At 33.4% G+C, this 15409-nt stretch overlaps 1 protein-coding gene across 2 annotated transcripts in view; it reads right to left on the reverse strand.

Moving 5' to 3' along the window:
* Positions 1–571: 571 nt before the first annotated feature.
* The window catches only part of LOC121370654, a 42300-nt gene continuing 27462 nt past the window's right edge, over positions 572–15409 (reverse strand). For both annotated transcript variants that reach the window (XM_041496040.1, XM_041496039.1), the window contains exons 10-14: positions 10450–10546; positions 10145–10187; positions 5357–5511; positions 2969–3046; positions 572–2714 (exon numbers count right to left, since the gene is read on the reverse strand). In XM_041496040.1, the coding sequence (XP_041351974.1) occupies positions 2562–2714; positions 2969–3046; positions 5357–5511; positions 10145–10187; positions 10450–10546 (526 nt within the window). In that variant the 3' untranslated portion in view covers positions 572–2561. The remainder of the gene's footprint in view (positions 2715–2968; positions 3047–5356; positions 5512–10144; positions 10188–10449; positions 10547–15409) is intronic.

Consider the following 15409-nt stretch of genomic DNA (forward strand, 5'->3'; position numbering starts at 1 on the left):
CCCAAGTAAATGGAATGCACTGTTTAAATATAAGAGTTTGTACATAAATACATGTATTTTCATTCTGCATGAAACAACAAATACTGAGGCATATGGGCTTTAAGGCACAAACTGTGTGTCTGAGACAATTCTAACGTACACTTCAATTTAACAAAATATGCATATACAATATGTATTTCTAATACAGAAATCAATCGACTTGGGGGTCTTCAAGCTGACTTGCACATCTAAAACAAACAACTATTCCACATAGATGCACTATACACAGATTGGATTAGAATAGAAATCATAATTTATTTTACATTTTCAGATAAAACACAACTTTAAGCTTAATATATACTTATTACCTGAAGTGTTATTAAAGGGACTGTCCCAAGTTTGATGCCACTGTAAGATGTTTCCAACTAACAGAGTCTTTTTGGTGACTACTATTACATATTAAATACATTTTCTTCTTTAGAATACCAATATTTATATATACAACGTGTTTATTGTCGTTTGCTAATGTTTGTAGTAGTCATTCTTCATAATACTTCGTAATATATATTTTTTCGTATGTACGAAATTATTAAAAGGTAAAATTGTTTTTGGCCATTACAAATATTAGGATGACAACAAACACCTTGTTTATACAGACACCGATATTGTAATAAAGAAAATGTCTTTTAATGTGTAATGTTAGTCATTAAAAATACTATCTTGTACACATGTGACAATGGCAGCAAACTTAGGATAGTCCCTTTGATATAAATATATTTTGGCTATAGTATTTATTTAATATGACTTCTTATTACGTAAAATTACTAGATCATAACAGATATTGTTTCTTAAATTACTTTTGTAACAATATTTTAAATAAGCCAAAACTAATGTTTTATTTGATTAAATCGAACTCATACTAGATATTTTAGTACAAAACACCCTAAAGTACAATAATAAAAACAGGTTATGGTTAACACAAGATAAAAGTGAAATATATTATTAGAACTTTAAAATAGTCATGGTTAAGTTTGATTAAACATACTGAACCACTGATTCAAAATCTTAAAGGTTTTCAGAAACAATTTTAAAAAGAGTTCTTAAAACATTTTCATCAACCATACAAAAACAACTCCTAAGGGTCAGATTCAAGCCTTTAGCAGTCAAGGTTAGGGATATTTCACAAGTTTTTTTCAAGCATATTGGTGAAAGTAAAATTTTAATATACAGTATTTGTGCCTGGTCAAATTATTTTAAAAAGTATTAGCTACAATACTTAAAACAAGTCATGGCTACTTTATAAATAAAAAACAGAAGCCTTTTTTATACTAAGAAAAACTAGTTAAGGGCCAATACACTTTTTGGTAATTCCTTGCTTGTGTCATATTATTTTAGCAAGTTTTGATCATAAATGACTTCCAAACATTGTTTTGGTAAAATCTGACCTGTGACACATGTAACGATGTTGCACATGGTGGGATTGTCATTACATTTATGAAAACTACACAATTCGATCAGTTAGGATTCATTACATACTGATTTTTAATAATACTTGTCATTTTGTTCACTCTAAATTGTTTTAAACAGTAATTTTAAGAACTTGCTATAATGCTGACCACATTTACAGAAACATGCTGAAAAAACTACTGGCCCTTAATTCATTTTGTTTGGTATATTATACAATCTAGAAAACCTTCACATTTAATGTTTTTATATCCAAAACAAGCTGTACTTTCATTATTCATACAACATCTAGTAGAAAAATATTTTTAGGTTTCTACAAGAGAGTATAACTGAAATGAGTCACCTTAGTTCAAAACAGTAGTTACTGTTAATATGTTTGGTTAATAGCTGCACAAAAGACACAAACATCTAATGCTGTGATTGTATAAATGTTAGTTTGACATAAGTTCACTTATGTGTAATGAAATAAGCTAAACACCCAGCAGTTACAGTTTCCAAACAACTCCAATAAAAGTATTCAGAATAATAAAATAATTCATAATGTCTAGTGATGATGTAAATACAAAATCTACTACATAATAATTTAACAGTTAAAATATATAAATATATACATACAGCCACGTTATGGATTTATTGATGGTCTGCTATTTAGTTTTATGAGATCATTAATAGCAGAAACAAATCCCAAGCGAGTCATTCAAAAGTTAATGCATGTTACAGAAACATTTCTTATTTTAATTGTGGGCAAGATACAACTTAGTTTTCCATTTGTTATATTATTTATAATAAAAAACAACAACTAATCTTTTCTTTGCTGGCCTAAAAAAAAAAGTATAAAATGAAATAACCTCATGTTACATAACTATTTATAATTCTATTAATTTACAAAAACTACTATAAATAATAATAATAATAATAATAATAATAATAATAATAAAATAATAAATTGTATTATTTTATCTGAAATACATGGATCATTTTTTGTTGTCATGGTAAGAATGTCTATGTAATAGTTTGGAAGTCATGAATGCAGCTCAAGGCACATGTTCTGGAAGGTTGCATCTGATGAATGTCATCATCCACTCCATTTTAGGATGGACATCCACTGAAGCTGTCTGCTACTTATCAATGGCTGGGGCTGATTTTCGGCGAGCCATCATCACAGCTGGTTTCAAATATTGCTCCAAAAAAGCAATACTCAGTGGTTGCCTAGCCACCATTTCTTCAAAAGGAAATCGTTCAGAATTCGACTTGGCTGGTCCAAAATCAATCTAGTGTTAAAACAACAAGAAATTAAAGTTGCAGTCTTGCTTCACCATATTTAAACTAATGCAAAACACAAATACAATAATTTCTACAGATGTAATAAATGTGTTATCATTAGGCTGTACATAATTAATTGTATATACATTTTTATGTGAACTACATGTACATTCTAAGCAAAAATAGCCAAAGGATCCTGAAGAATGGTGCATCTTAAAAATATTACTGTGGTTGATTTATTCTATGTAGATAATGTACACACCTGCATAAGGTAAGTAACCATAGAGCATATTTTCCTGTCTTTTTTCACTGGTTCAATTATCCATCCACTTGGAAGCACCTGGTAACAGAAATATAAGACATAGTGCATAATTATATATAACCAACAAGTAACAACAACAACAAAAAAATACTTCACAACTGATGTTAGTTTATTTCAAAATTAGTTATCTTGCTGGTCTAAATACCTGTATTAGATGGAGTATACTAAATTAGTTCCTGTGTGTGATTGTTTATAAATGCAGACCTTGCTTTTTAAGGTGCGCGGGTGCGATCACGCTCGTACAGCGCACAAAATTTCAATCTGGCGAGTGAAAAATAATGCACGTTACACTTAACAAACAGTGCACGTAAAATAATTTTGTATATTGATTGACACTATTTACTTTATGTAGCTGATAGAAAGATCCATTTAATAATACAAGAAACAAATGTTATGATAACGGTAGCGTCCATGCAAGATTTTAATATACGACTGGTACTTATCGTTGCTATACAAATCGGAAAACACAGGTTTAATAGACATCTTCGAAGACGTACCAATCCGATCAAAATCCTTTGCCTATTTAATTTATTATTAATTCGAAACAGTCCACTTTTGTAAGGTAACAGATACAATGTCTAATAAGGATAACTCATTTATACTGTTCATATAGTTATGACAAAAAGAGAAATGGGACTGAATTAAATAGTGGCTTCTATAGCCTACACAAATAAACTCATTAGAGAAATCAGTGAAGTCGGTAAAATTGTCTCGATTAGTTCATAACTGTTAGCCTACAAAGCTTACATACGGTCCCGAAAATGGCAATCGTATAATTTTATACTTTCTTTAAACAAACAAAAAATTAGACGGAATAATAAAAAGAAGGAAAAGAAATGATAATGGGTATGTAGGAATAAGCCTAGGTATTTTTTCACGTCTATTATTTTTCTTTATCTTTAAAAAAAAATCAAATAAAACTTCATTTAAATATTTGTATTTCAGCCAGAGGTTAATGAATGTTCATATTGTATTTAGATATGTATATATATACACACTATAGTAACAGTAATCAATGATCATTTCCGACTATTTAATTTTTGTTTTGTTTGTTAGAAAGTCACAGACCATGTGACTGGAATAGGATTTGATGCGCAGTAGTTTGTGGCATATTGACCAATCAGAGCTATCGGGGTCAGATTATTTTTACTCTTGGAATTCTGCACGCACACGCTGGTCTACTTGACAACTTATTACGCATTGATGATGGTATCTAAAATTATGGGGTTTTTTTTATTATCTTTATTATGGCATCCCACGTTTGGAATAAAATCCTTTGCAATGACAGATTTTTTTTCAGAGTTTGTGTATTTTGTTATTAACAACATTCTAGATCAATGACGTAACGCCGTCAGAGTTGTTCATAACTTGTAGCGGTAGGTTAAATGACGTGTTACAAATTGTTGGGGGGGGGGGGGGAGAGATTGGTTGCGTAATTGTTTAATTAAAAATGACACGTGAATGTCAATGTCCCAACTAACACTATCAATTGAAGTAATTATAGGCCCAAGTTTCACGAGTTATTATTATTTTTAAAAAATGTTTTAATAATATGAGTCAGTAGTGCACACCCAATATGCTTGGGTCGTAGTTCATGAACCACCTCTTCGGAACCAGTTTTTTTTCCCCATCCCAACTATCCTAATCATATTCGTTGTACATAATAATGACATTCAAGACAAGTTGATTCCTATATATGTTTAGCTGCACGTTCATCAAACCATTTAACACTGAAAAGGTATATATATAATTGTGTGCATCAAATTATCTGAATAGTACATATTATAATTTAAAAATCAAATGGTCTGCATCAGTGTATACATGTATCTATAGTACTACTACTCCTGAAACCTTTTAATAAATTATAACTCTATTCCTGAAAGGGAAAAGTCAGACTACACCAATGAACCAAACAACATAAAATTAGAAGAAAACATTATTGGTTCATTTTTGCAACATATGTCTTTACATTTACATGTACCAATTATTAAATTAATAAATGCTTGATTTTCACTCGCCTTTGCATTTTGACGAGTGCGATTTGACAGTAAATGCCTTTCTAATTTTGTTTGAAATGGAATACAGGGTTAATGAAAGAACTTCCACCCAAGATATAATGGGCGGCAGGACCCAAACTGTAAATTTCATAAACACAAGTCTGCAACATGTTACAATATTTAGTTCTCTGGGTATCTTTGCTCTGAGTGTGCCAGACACTTAGGTATTTAATCATCAATAGACTTGTTTGCCACCACTTACCCAGTCAAAAGCAGTTTTACAGCCCCAGAGAGACTCACTATTTGTTAAAGAGTCTAGCTATTTGAATACCTTAGCTCTGACTGTGCCGGGCTTGTGAGGTATTCTGTCATCAATGGACTCGTACGTGAGTATGTACTTCTCCCCCTCGACTCGCTCACTCTGTAGCAGACATATATCACATGCAGCCTTCTTCAACATCTGCAGAACCTCATGGTACAAGTGAACTGGCAACACAAAACAATCACTCAAATATCTTTACCAGAAAATGTTTACTGGCAACACAAATACAAACAATCACTCAAATATCTTTACCAGAAATGTTTACTGGCAACACAAATACAAAACAATCACTCAAATATCTTTACCAGAAAATGTTTACTGGCAACACAAATACAAACAATCACTCAAATATCTTTACCAGAAAATGTTTACTGGCAACACAAATACAAACAATCACTCAAATATCTTTACCAGAAAATGTTTACTGGCAACACAAATACAAACAATCACTCAAATATTTTTACCAGAAAATATTTACCGGCAACACAAATACAAAACAATCACTCAAATATCTTTACCAGAAAATGTTTACTGGCAACACAAATACCCGGTACAAACAATCACTCAAATATCTTTACCAGAAAATGTTTACTGGCAACACAAATACAAAACAATCACTCAAATATCTTTACCAGAAAATGTTTACTGGCAACACAAATACAAACAATCACTCAAATATACTACCGACAAAAAATAAGGGAACGACTGATGTGAATGTAACTAGCATTGACATGCACTGTTACAATACAGTGGCGTTGCATCTGAACGCTTCATCTGATCAAAATGAAATTTCACATCATGCATGAACAGCATGTGATGCACGTGCACACAGAAGATCACGTGTATGTGCTTATCGTGGAACTCACAATTACCGATGCAAGTGAGGTAATCACATGCGTGAAAAAGGTCCCAAGACAATACCTTAATGAAGAGACGAAATGACGAATTGTCGGTACGATAGAGGGAGGTACATCAATATGCCAAGTTGCCCGAATGTTTGGTAAATCAAAAAGTGTAATTTCTAGATTGTGGAATAAGTACCGTCAAAGTGGCGGGGTTGCAACGAGACCTGGGCGTGGCAAGCCTAAAAAGATGACACCTCGACAAAATCGTACCATAACATTAATTGCTTTATGCAATAGATTCAAATCAGCTGCTGCTATCAAAAGTGAATTCCGTACAATAACAGGAAGGCGATTTTCAACACCTACTGTCAAGAACAGACTCTACAAAGCCCGCCTGAAAGCGAGGCGTCCTCTGAAGGGTGTGACCCTAACAGCTCACCATAGGCGGCAACGATTATGGTGGGCTAGGCAACACCAGGGACGGACTGTGCGACAATGGCGTTACACCATGTTTACAGACGAATCGAGGTTCTACCTCAGATTCACAGATGGCAGAAAACGATGTTGGCGACGTAGCGGCGAGAGATATGCCCGGGCTAAAATTCTAGACCATGATCGGTATGGGGGTGGTAGTGTCATGATGTGGGGAGGGATCACACATGACAGGCGAACAGATCTGATTATTGTTAATGGAAATTTGACTGGCCATAGATATCTGGACCAAATTTTGCGTCCTGTCGTTGTTCCAGTGGCAAGAAATATTGGCAGAAATTTAGAATTTCAAGCCGACAATGCCAGACCACATCGCGCTCGGATAGTCACCGATTACCTACGACAACAAGGCATACAAACAATCGACTGGCCCGCTAAGTCCCCCGATTTGTCCCCTATAGAGCACCTGTGGGACGTTCTCGGGCGGAGAGTGTACGCCAGGGACCCAGCACTGGCAACACAAATACAAAACAATCACTCAAATATCTTTACCAGAAAATGTTCACTGGCAACACAAATACAAACAATCACTCAAATATCTTTACCAGAAAATGTTTACTGGTAAAACATGCATAACAATCGCTCAAATATCTCTACCAGAAACTATTTATTGGCAACACAATACAACATAATCACTCAAATATCTTTACCAGAAACTGTTTACTGGCAACACAAATACAAAACAAGAGCACCGGTTAGGTACATGTTTCCCCTATGTCAGGAGTTTGATTGAAAACCATAGATATTAATGAATATGTTATGGGTATGATTTAATTCTAATTATTTGAAATGTTTGCAATGGGATGGATGAACAGTTTGTTTTGGACCAACTACTGATGATACTGTATCCATTGGAGAAGGTGCTGTATGATTAATGCAGTTATTCTTATTTATTAGAAAGGGAAATTTTGTTTAGCATTTTTTCAAAGGCTAAACAAGATTTTCCAATGATGTTCAGAATATAGATCACAGTGACCTAGTAATTATTGTATGTGACACACCACCATCCCAAGTTGTTCCTACATGATTGTGAGGTTTGATGGTCCTGTATGCAAGATATGGTCCGGACAAGGATTTACTGTTATGTGCAGTAGACCATGAAAAGTAGATCACAGTGACCTAGTAATAGTACGCGACACACCGCCATCCCAAGTTGTTCCCACATGTGAGGTTTGATGGTCCTGTATGCAAGATATGATTCGGACAAGGATTTACTGTTATGTGCAGTAGGCCATGAAAAGTAGGTTACAGTGACCTGGTAATAGTACGTGACACACCGCCATCCCAAGTTGTTCCTACATGTGAGGTTTGATGGTCCTATATGCATCTGTATGCAAGAATTGGCTAGACAAGGATTTACTGTTATGTGCAGCAGACCAAGAAAAGTAGGTCACAGTGACTTAGTAACAGTACACGACACACCACCATCCCAAGTTGTTCCTACATGTGAGGTTTGATGGTCCTGTATGCACCTGTATGCAAGATATGGTCCGGACAAGGATTTACTGTTATGTGCAGTAAATCATGAAAAGTAGGTCACAGTGACCTAGTAATAGTACACAACACACCACCATCTCAAGTTGTTCCTACATATGAGGTTTGAGATGGTCCTGTATGCAAGATATGGTCCGGACAAGAAAATGTTAACTGACGGACGTAGGGATGGACGGACAGACGGATAACACCATACCATAATATGACCCATCATAGACGGGTTATAACAATCACTCAAATATCTTTACCAGAAAATGTTTACTGGTAAGAAATATGCAAAACAAGTACTAAAATATCTTCACTAGAAATAATGGTGGATGCTATTAATTTACAGGTTATAAAGTTTATTGTAGGCAGTAATTTTATCAAAGATACAAAATAGTAAAATAATATTTGTGTATAAATTAATCACTGATGGTGAAAAAATATTAGATTTATTTTCTATTTGTATTGTCAGTAAATAGTTTGTGATAAAGCTATTTGAGTGATTTTTGTATTTTTGTTGTCTGTTAAATAGTTTTTAGCAAAGCTATTTGAGTGATTTTTGTATTTTTGTTGTCTGTTAAATAGTTTTTAGCAAAGCTATTTGAGTGAATGCACCGGCCTCGGTGGTGTCATGGTTAAGCCATTGGACATAAGGCTGGTAGGTACAGGGTTTGTAGCCTGGTACCGGCTCCCACCCAGAGCGAGTTTTAACAGCTCAGTGGGTAGGTGTAAGACCACTACACCCTCTTATCTCTCACTAACCACTAACAACTACATGTAACCCACTGTCCTGGACAGACAGCCTTAATTGGATATAAGCATGAAAATAAGTTGAAATGAAATAAATGAGTAAATGTTTTGTAGTAGTGTTGTCTGTCAATAGTTTTTGATAAAGCTATGTGAGTGAATGTTTTGTATTTGTGTTGTCTGTCAATAGTTTTTGATAAAGCTATCTGAGTGAATGTTTTGTATTTGTGTTGTCTGTCAATAGTTTTTGATAAAGCTATCTGAGTGAATGTTTTATATTTGTGTTGTCTGTCAATAGTTTTTGATAAAGCTATCTGAGTGAATGTTTTGTATTTATTTGTCTGTAAATAGTTTTTGATAAAGCTATTTGAGTGAATGTTTTATATTTGTGTTGTCTGTAAATAATTTTTGATAAAGCTATTTGAGTGAATGTTTTATATTTGTGTTGTCTGTCAATAGTTTTTGATAAAGCTATCTGAGTGAATGTTTTGTATTTGTGTTGTCTGTCAATAGTTTTTGATAAAGCTATCTGAGTGAATGTTTTATATTTGTGTTGTCTGTCAATAGTTTTTGATAAAGCTATCTGAGTGAATGTTTTGTATTTATTTGTCTGTAAATAGTTTTTGATAAAGCTATTTGAGTGAATGTTTTATATTTGTGTTGTCTGTAAATAATTTTTGATAAAGCTATTTGAGTGAATGTTTTATATTTGTGTTGTCTGTCAATAGTTTTTGATAAAGCTATCTGAGTGAATGTTTTGTATTTGTGTTGTCTGTCAATAGTTTTTGATAAAGCTATTTGAGTGAATGTTTTATATTTGTGTTGTCTGTAAATAGTTTTAAAGCTATTTGAGTGAATGTTTTGTATTTGTGTTGTCTGTAAATAGTTTTTGATAAAGCTATGTGAGTGAATGTTTTGTATTTGTGTTGTCTGTAAATAGTTTTTGATAGTTATCTGAGTGAATGTTTTGTATTTGTGTTGTCTGTAGTTTCTAGTAAAGATATTTGAGTGAATGTTTTGTATTTGTGTTGCCAGGAAACATTTTCTGTTTCAAACAAACCAAACCTTTTTAAGGAACCTGTATCTACAAAACAATCACAGGTATGGAATGTTAAAAAAATCTCTATAAAGACAACATGACATTGTAACAAACTAGAAACACATAAAAAGGGTTTGTTTATACACTGCTTGTTGTGGCACATTTTAAATAATTAACATAATGTCTCATACTCACCTATTTTCATACTACTTCCTATTGACTCCAAAATATCAACATTCTGAAATAATAAAATGTAATGTATATAATCTTAAATGGCACATTTTTACATACATACTAATAAACCTCACCCCTCTCCCCAATAGATGTTTATAAGACAAAGGTGCACCCACTTTTGCATTACCGGATATATGATATTGTAAGAGAGAACATGGGCATATTTTTTTAGATTAAAATTCAATCAATGCATTAAAAAAGTTACTAGAGAAATAATTTTTACAATGAATAATTTTGAATTTATTTTAAAATAGTTCAATAGTTGCCTTCAAAGTTTCATCATATGTAAATCTTGTTCTTGGATTGCGAACAGCATCCCACACAGTTCGAGCTGGCGCATGAATCAAACCTTTACCAAGATAACTGAAATAAAACAGCAATTATTATGATTATCAATTATTTTTCCCAGGCTAGTCTCCATACATTTTCCTGCAGGGACTATAAATTAAAAGAGTTTGCTAATACATGTATTGCGATGGAGAGCCCATCAAGAACGAGGTTCCTAACTTTTGTCACCATTCAGGATCTCAATTTGTATGCTTCAGGAGATTGCTAAACATAAATCATGGGGGAAACATGCTTATATAAATGTATAAATATCTGAAGCTCACTGATATATCACTTGTGTGAAGTGTTATGGGTCACAGGATTATCCTCTTCAGTGAACACAATCATGGAGTTATTTCCAAATTCAAACCAGTGCTCTGTGTATGGTTTGTTAAAGACTATGGTATGTGCTATTCTGTCAGATTGTGGAGTGAAATACATTCAAAGATCTTTTACTGCTAATCAAAATAGAGTAGCTTACATAGATGCAATGTTATATTAAAGGAATGCTCGTGTCAGGCCTTTGGACTGGTATGTATATTCAACGATATATAATGCACATTATTGCTTAATATCAACAAGTATATTATTATATTTAATTAATAAAAAGTTAAATGTGACGGCTGTTATATATAACGGGCACACCATTTTATTCCATTCCAGTGAATACGCCCTCCGGCGAGCTGGTGGTTACGTAATACTTATAGCGTAACGTCAGGAATGAGTCTTAAAACTAGAGAAACTAATGTACCTGGTTTTTATGGGATGATAAAATAGGCATACACTGCAATGTTCTGTAATAATATCCATCCCAGTAAGCCAGCAATAAGTATATACTAGTATTATTTTTCAATACAAAATAAATCACCATTGTCAAAGTGGCTATACAAGTCGAAATAATTGTTTTGTCCATGCATTAACCTATGTACTGAAAGTTAGTTAATTGGTCTATTCTGTTAGTTGCCTCAACCTGTGATTCCTGATTGGCAGGTGTCTATTTGATAAGTAACCAGACGAGCCAATTAATTACCGCTGTCTAGACACAAAAATACATACCGGTATTGTGTAATAACCTGTCGCCCCTAAAATGGTAATGGACATGGTTTATTACTGTAAATAGTTCTGTAAAACTATTGATCAAGTAGACTTTCTCATCTAAAATCACAGATATGACCAATTACGTAGTCCCAAAGAAAAGAAAATTATCACTTGGGTATTGTGGGTGGTCGTTTTTGCTCCAACGTAGCATACCAATAGGCCTACCGTATTTTCCGGCATATTATACGCACTGGTGTATAAACCGCACCCCTTGTTTTTAGACCAAGTTCCGACCTTTGTTCATACATAAACCGCACCTTTAAATAAGCCGCAGTTAAAATAAAGCCACAATCTTAATTACAGTTAATTATTGTTTCTATTTAATAATAATAAAGAGATCCATTCTTCCTTAAACTCAAACAATAAATAATTGTTGATTGTGTTGCTTTCAGTTTCGTTTCACCAAATGGGAAAGTTTCATAAACAAAACACCGTTGACAAACCCTGCTATTTTTACGAAAATATGAACTAGAACTTGATAATGCTTTGTTCGTAATCTTGCATTAGTTGCAAAGAAAAAAAAATACATGATAATATTTTATTTGTTCCAGTATGATTACAAAGCGTGGAGCAAAAAAGGGGCACAAGTGAAAATTACTATGAACTACTCACTCGATTGCAAAACACGTGTTTCTCTGTAACCTAACTAGCGTGCTGTGTGCAAAAATTACATATTCAAACGAGGTCGGGTCAAGCTGGATATGTGGCAGTGAACCGAAACTAAGCACAGTCCTATTGATTGTTTAGTTTTGACATTGTTTTATAACTTTTAAACAACGGCCTTTAAAAATATATACATATATATTTGCCGAAAATTATATATGTATAATATATATATATATAATTACATGTAATATAACGAAATACATTACAACAACGTTATGCTCTGTATAAATTAGTGAGCTAATTAGATTGGAAATGTTGACATTTAATACAAACATTACAAGTACTACGATTATGTGATATTAATTTGCAAGCTTCGTACTAAACTTAAATTCTGATATATTAATTAAAAACATTACAAACAAATTAGAAACAGTGGCGTTAAAGATATCAAGAAACTGTTTTGATGTCATTGTTAAGGTCCGGCTTTTGCAATTGGCCATTAATGGCCATGATATTGTAATTGTGTCATGTGACATTGTTTAGGCTGCCACTGGCTTTTTATTGGCAATATCGAACATGCAAGTTGGGTGTGTTTACTACAAAGTATAACAACATTACTTTGTATAATACAATGTATGAGGCAAGTTACTTCATTTTAGAACATCTGACAAACACATCTGATGTACTACTACCAATAAATGTCACAGAAATCAAACTAAGAAACTTCGCGGACGAGTCCATTTTTGAAACTGTAAGTATAACAATACACAAGTGATGTATTGTTTCTAGCCTGACTAGATTATTAATAAAGAGCCATTCCATCGTAATACTCAGTCCCAGTCATTTGATATGCTATATTATTATTATGAGAATGAAAAAAAAAAGTTCTGGTTTATATGTACAGCGGTTACCATAAAATTCATAAATAAAGCACACCGTTTTATAAACCGCACCTTGCAATTCACAATAAAAAAGTAGCGGCTTATATGCCAAAAAATACGGTAATAGTGTACATTTTTCCTTTGGATTATTTAACAGAGAAAAATACTATATGTAACTTGAAATACAGTGAGTTAAATAGTTTATTACCAGTACGGTATATTATCATGTCATCGTCTTGTCATAAATTACTGCTTTTATTTACACTGTGCATACAGGAGTTGGAAGGAGCTGACGTCACTTCACCCCATGCTAGAGTACCGGATGCCTTGAAAACAAAAGAAAATGGCTGCCCCAAGTTAGCAGGAATAATCATGTTTTTTTATTAACTCTAAAATTACGCGTTTTTCATTTGTCAAAGTGTCAGTATGTGTTGGTGGTCCGGGTATGCATTTTTCCAGCTTACTCTCCCTTTAAGAATAAAAATTGTATTATGCGAGCCTCTAGCGAGCATAATACATTATTTGTATTCCTAATATATGATACTGATGTTACCAAAACACACAAGGGTCATAATCTCTTTATCATATAATCTCAAGCTTAATATATGTTTTTGTAAACTGTACACGCAACTTTAATTTCAGTCCACCATGACTAGATATTCAAATGACATAAGAATATGTGACACAGTGTCTTTTTGAATGGAAATGACATCAAACTTGAGTGATGTCATTTTGGATGTCCTTGCATCAAAATAAATTAGTGCTTAATGCTTTTTGTTTTCTGAATACTGGATAGCTTTCAGTGTAAAGTTGCTATTGAAATGTTTTTATTTGATGACTATGAATGCACACGTCAATTATGGAGTGTCACCGTAGAACATTTGATTAAAGTTCATTAAGCATAGTGCCGTGACCTCGATTAATTTGCAAAGTTATCAAATTTTAAAAATATTTTATAAATATCACCGGTCAAGAGATTAAACAGATGTTAACGATAGCGCCATTCTTGGTAGAGCCATCAAGGTATTACACTCCAATTAAAACAAAGGACCCAGAATTTGCAAATGGTTACAACACTTAACACCTGTCAACACCTGTGTATGGAGCTCTGTCGGGTCAAGTGTCCTAGTTGGAAGCAAGAGGCTTTTGTGCAATACAAACTGCTTGAAACAGCATACAATATACTGAAATAATCTATAAATGTATTTATCGTTGACTGTTCAATGTAGTATATCCAATAATTATAAAGGATTTTAAAATTAACAAAAGGTTTCCACCTTTTTTGTTAACAAGTGGGAATGAGCAGAACAGCTACATGTGATGACATTATTACTCTCTTTGTCTAAACATGTACTAGCTCAGGCTGTCAAACACTTCAACGGTGCAATCTTTTATTAATTTTCAGGACACAGTACTGAATACTTGTACTTTTTATACATATATGGGAATTAAGATTCATAACTTTTATTCCTTTTTTATATTATTTTATTCCATTATGTAAAATATATACAATTTGTGGGGTTTTTTTCCACTGATGTGACAAAAAAAAGAAGAAAAAAGTTTCATGTTTTCATGTTTGTCGTTTTGCGTTCATAATTCAAGACAAAACTATACAAATGTCACTATGATTTTAAAAAAAACCTATTTGGCAAATATCGTCTTTTAAATGTTCTTCTTTTTTTAATTCCTTTCTTCCCACCCACCCCCTGGTAGTGACGACATCAAGTTGGACTGATTGACAATTTTATTTTTCCCCACCCCTGATATATACATATATATACTGACAATAAAAAATGCAAGGTTTTCTTGTGTCGTATATATTTCAAATGTTTTATTATTATTTCATTGTTTGCATTTTTAGGTTATGCCTTCATTCCTGAATAAATTTGTACAAGTGTTGTTGTGTTATCACAGACAGCGTCTGCATGGACAACGTTGAAATGTGGGTACCCTACGCCATTGCCTGATCCAAATCAATAGTGCGTGTGCCCACCCCGAGCTGCAGTCGCTGCTCTAACGTTCCTAACCACTGACCCAATCAAGTTGTTTATGGTCCTTTGTGGGATGTTATTCCACTCACGAAGAAGGGCCTGCATGAGCTAAGCAACGTTGTTTAGAACACCGCCATCCCAAGTTGTTCCTACATGTGAGGTTTGATGATCCTGTATGCATCTGTATGCAAGATATTGTCCAGACAAGAAAAAGTTAACAGAAGGACGTACGGACAGAAGGACAATGCCATACCATAATATGACCCATCATAGATGAGCGCATAAAAATGGCTGTCATCAAGTGGTTTCATACTCACAACACA

Source organism: Gigantopelta aegis, chromosome 4 (assembly GCF_016097555.1).
Source record: "Gigantopelta aegis isolate Gae_Host chromosome 4, Gae_host_genome, whole genome shotgun sequence".
Classification (NCBI taxonomy): Eukaryota; Metazoa; Mollusca; class Gastropoda; order Neomphalida; family Peltospiridae; genus Gigantopelta; species Gigantopelta aegis.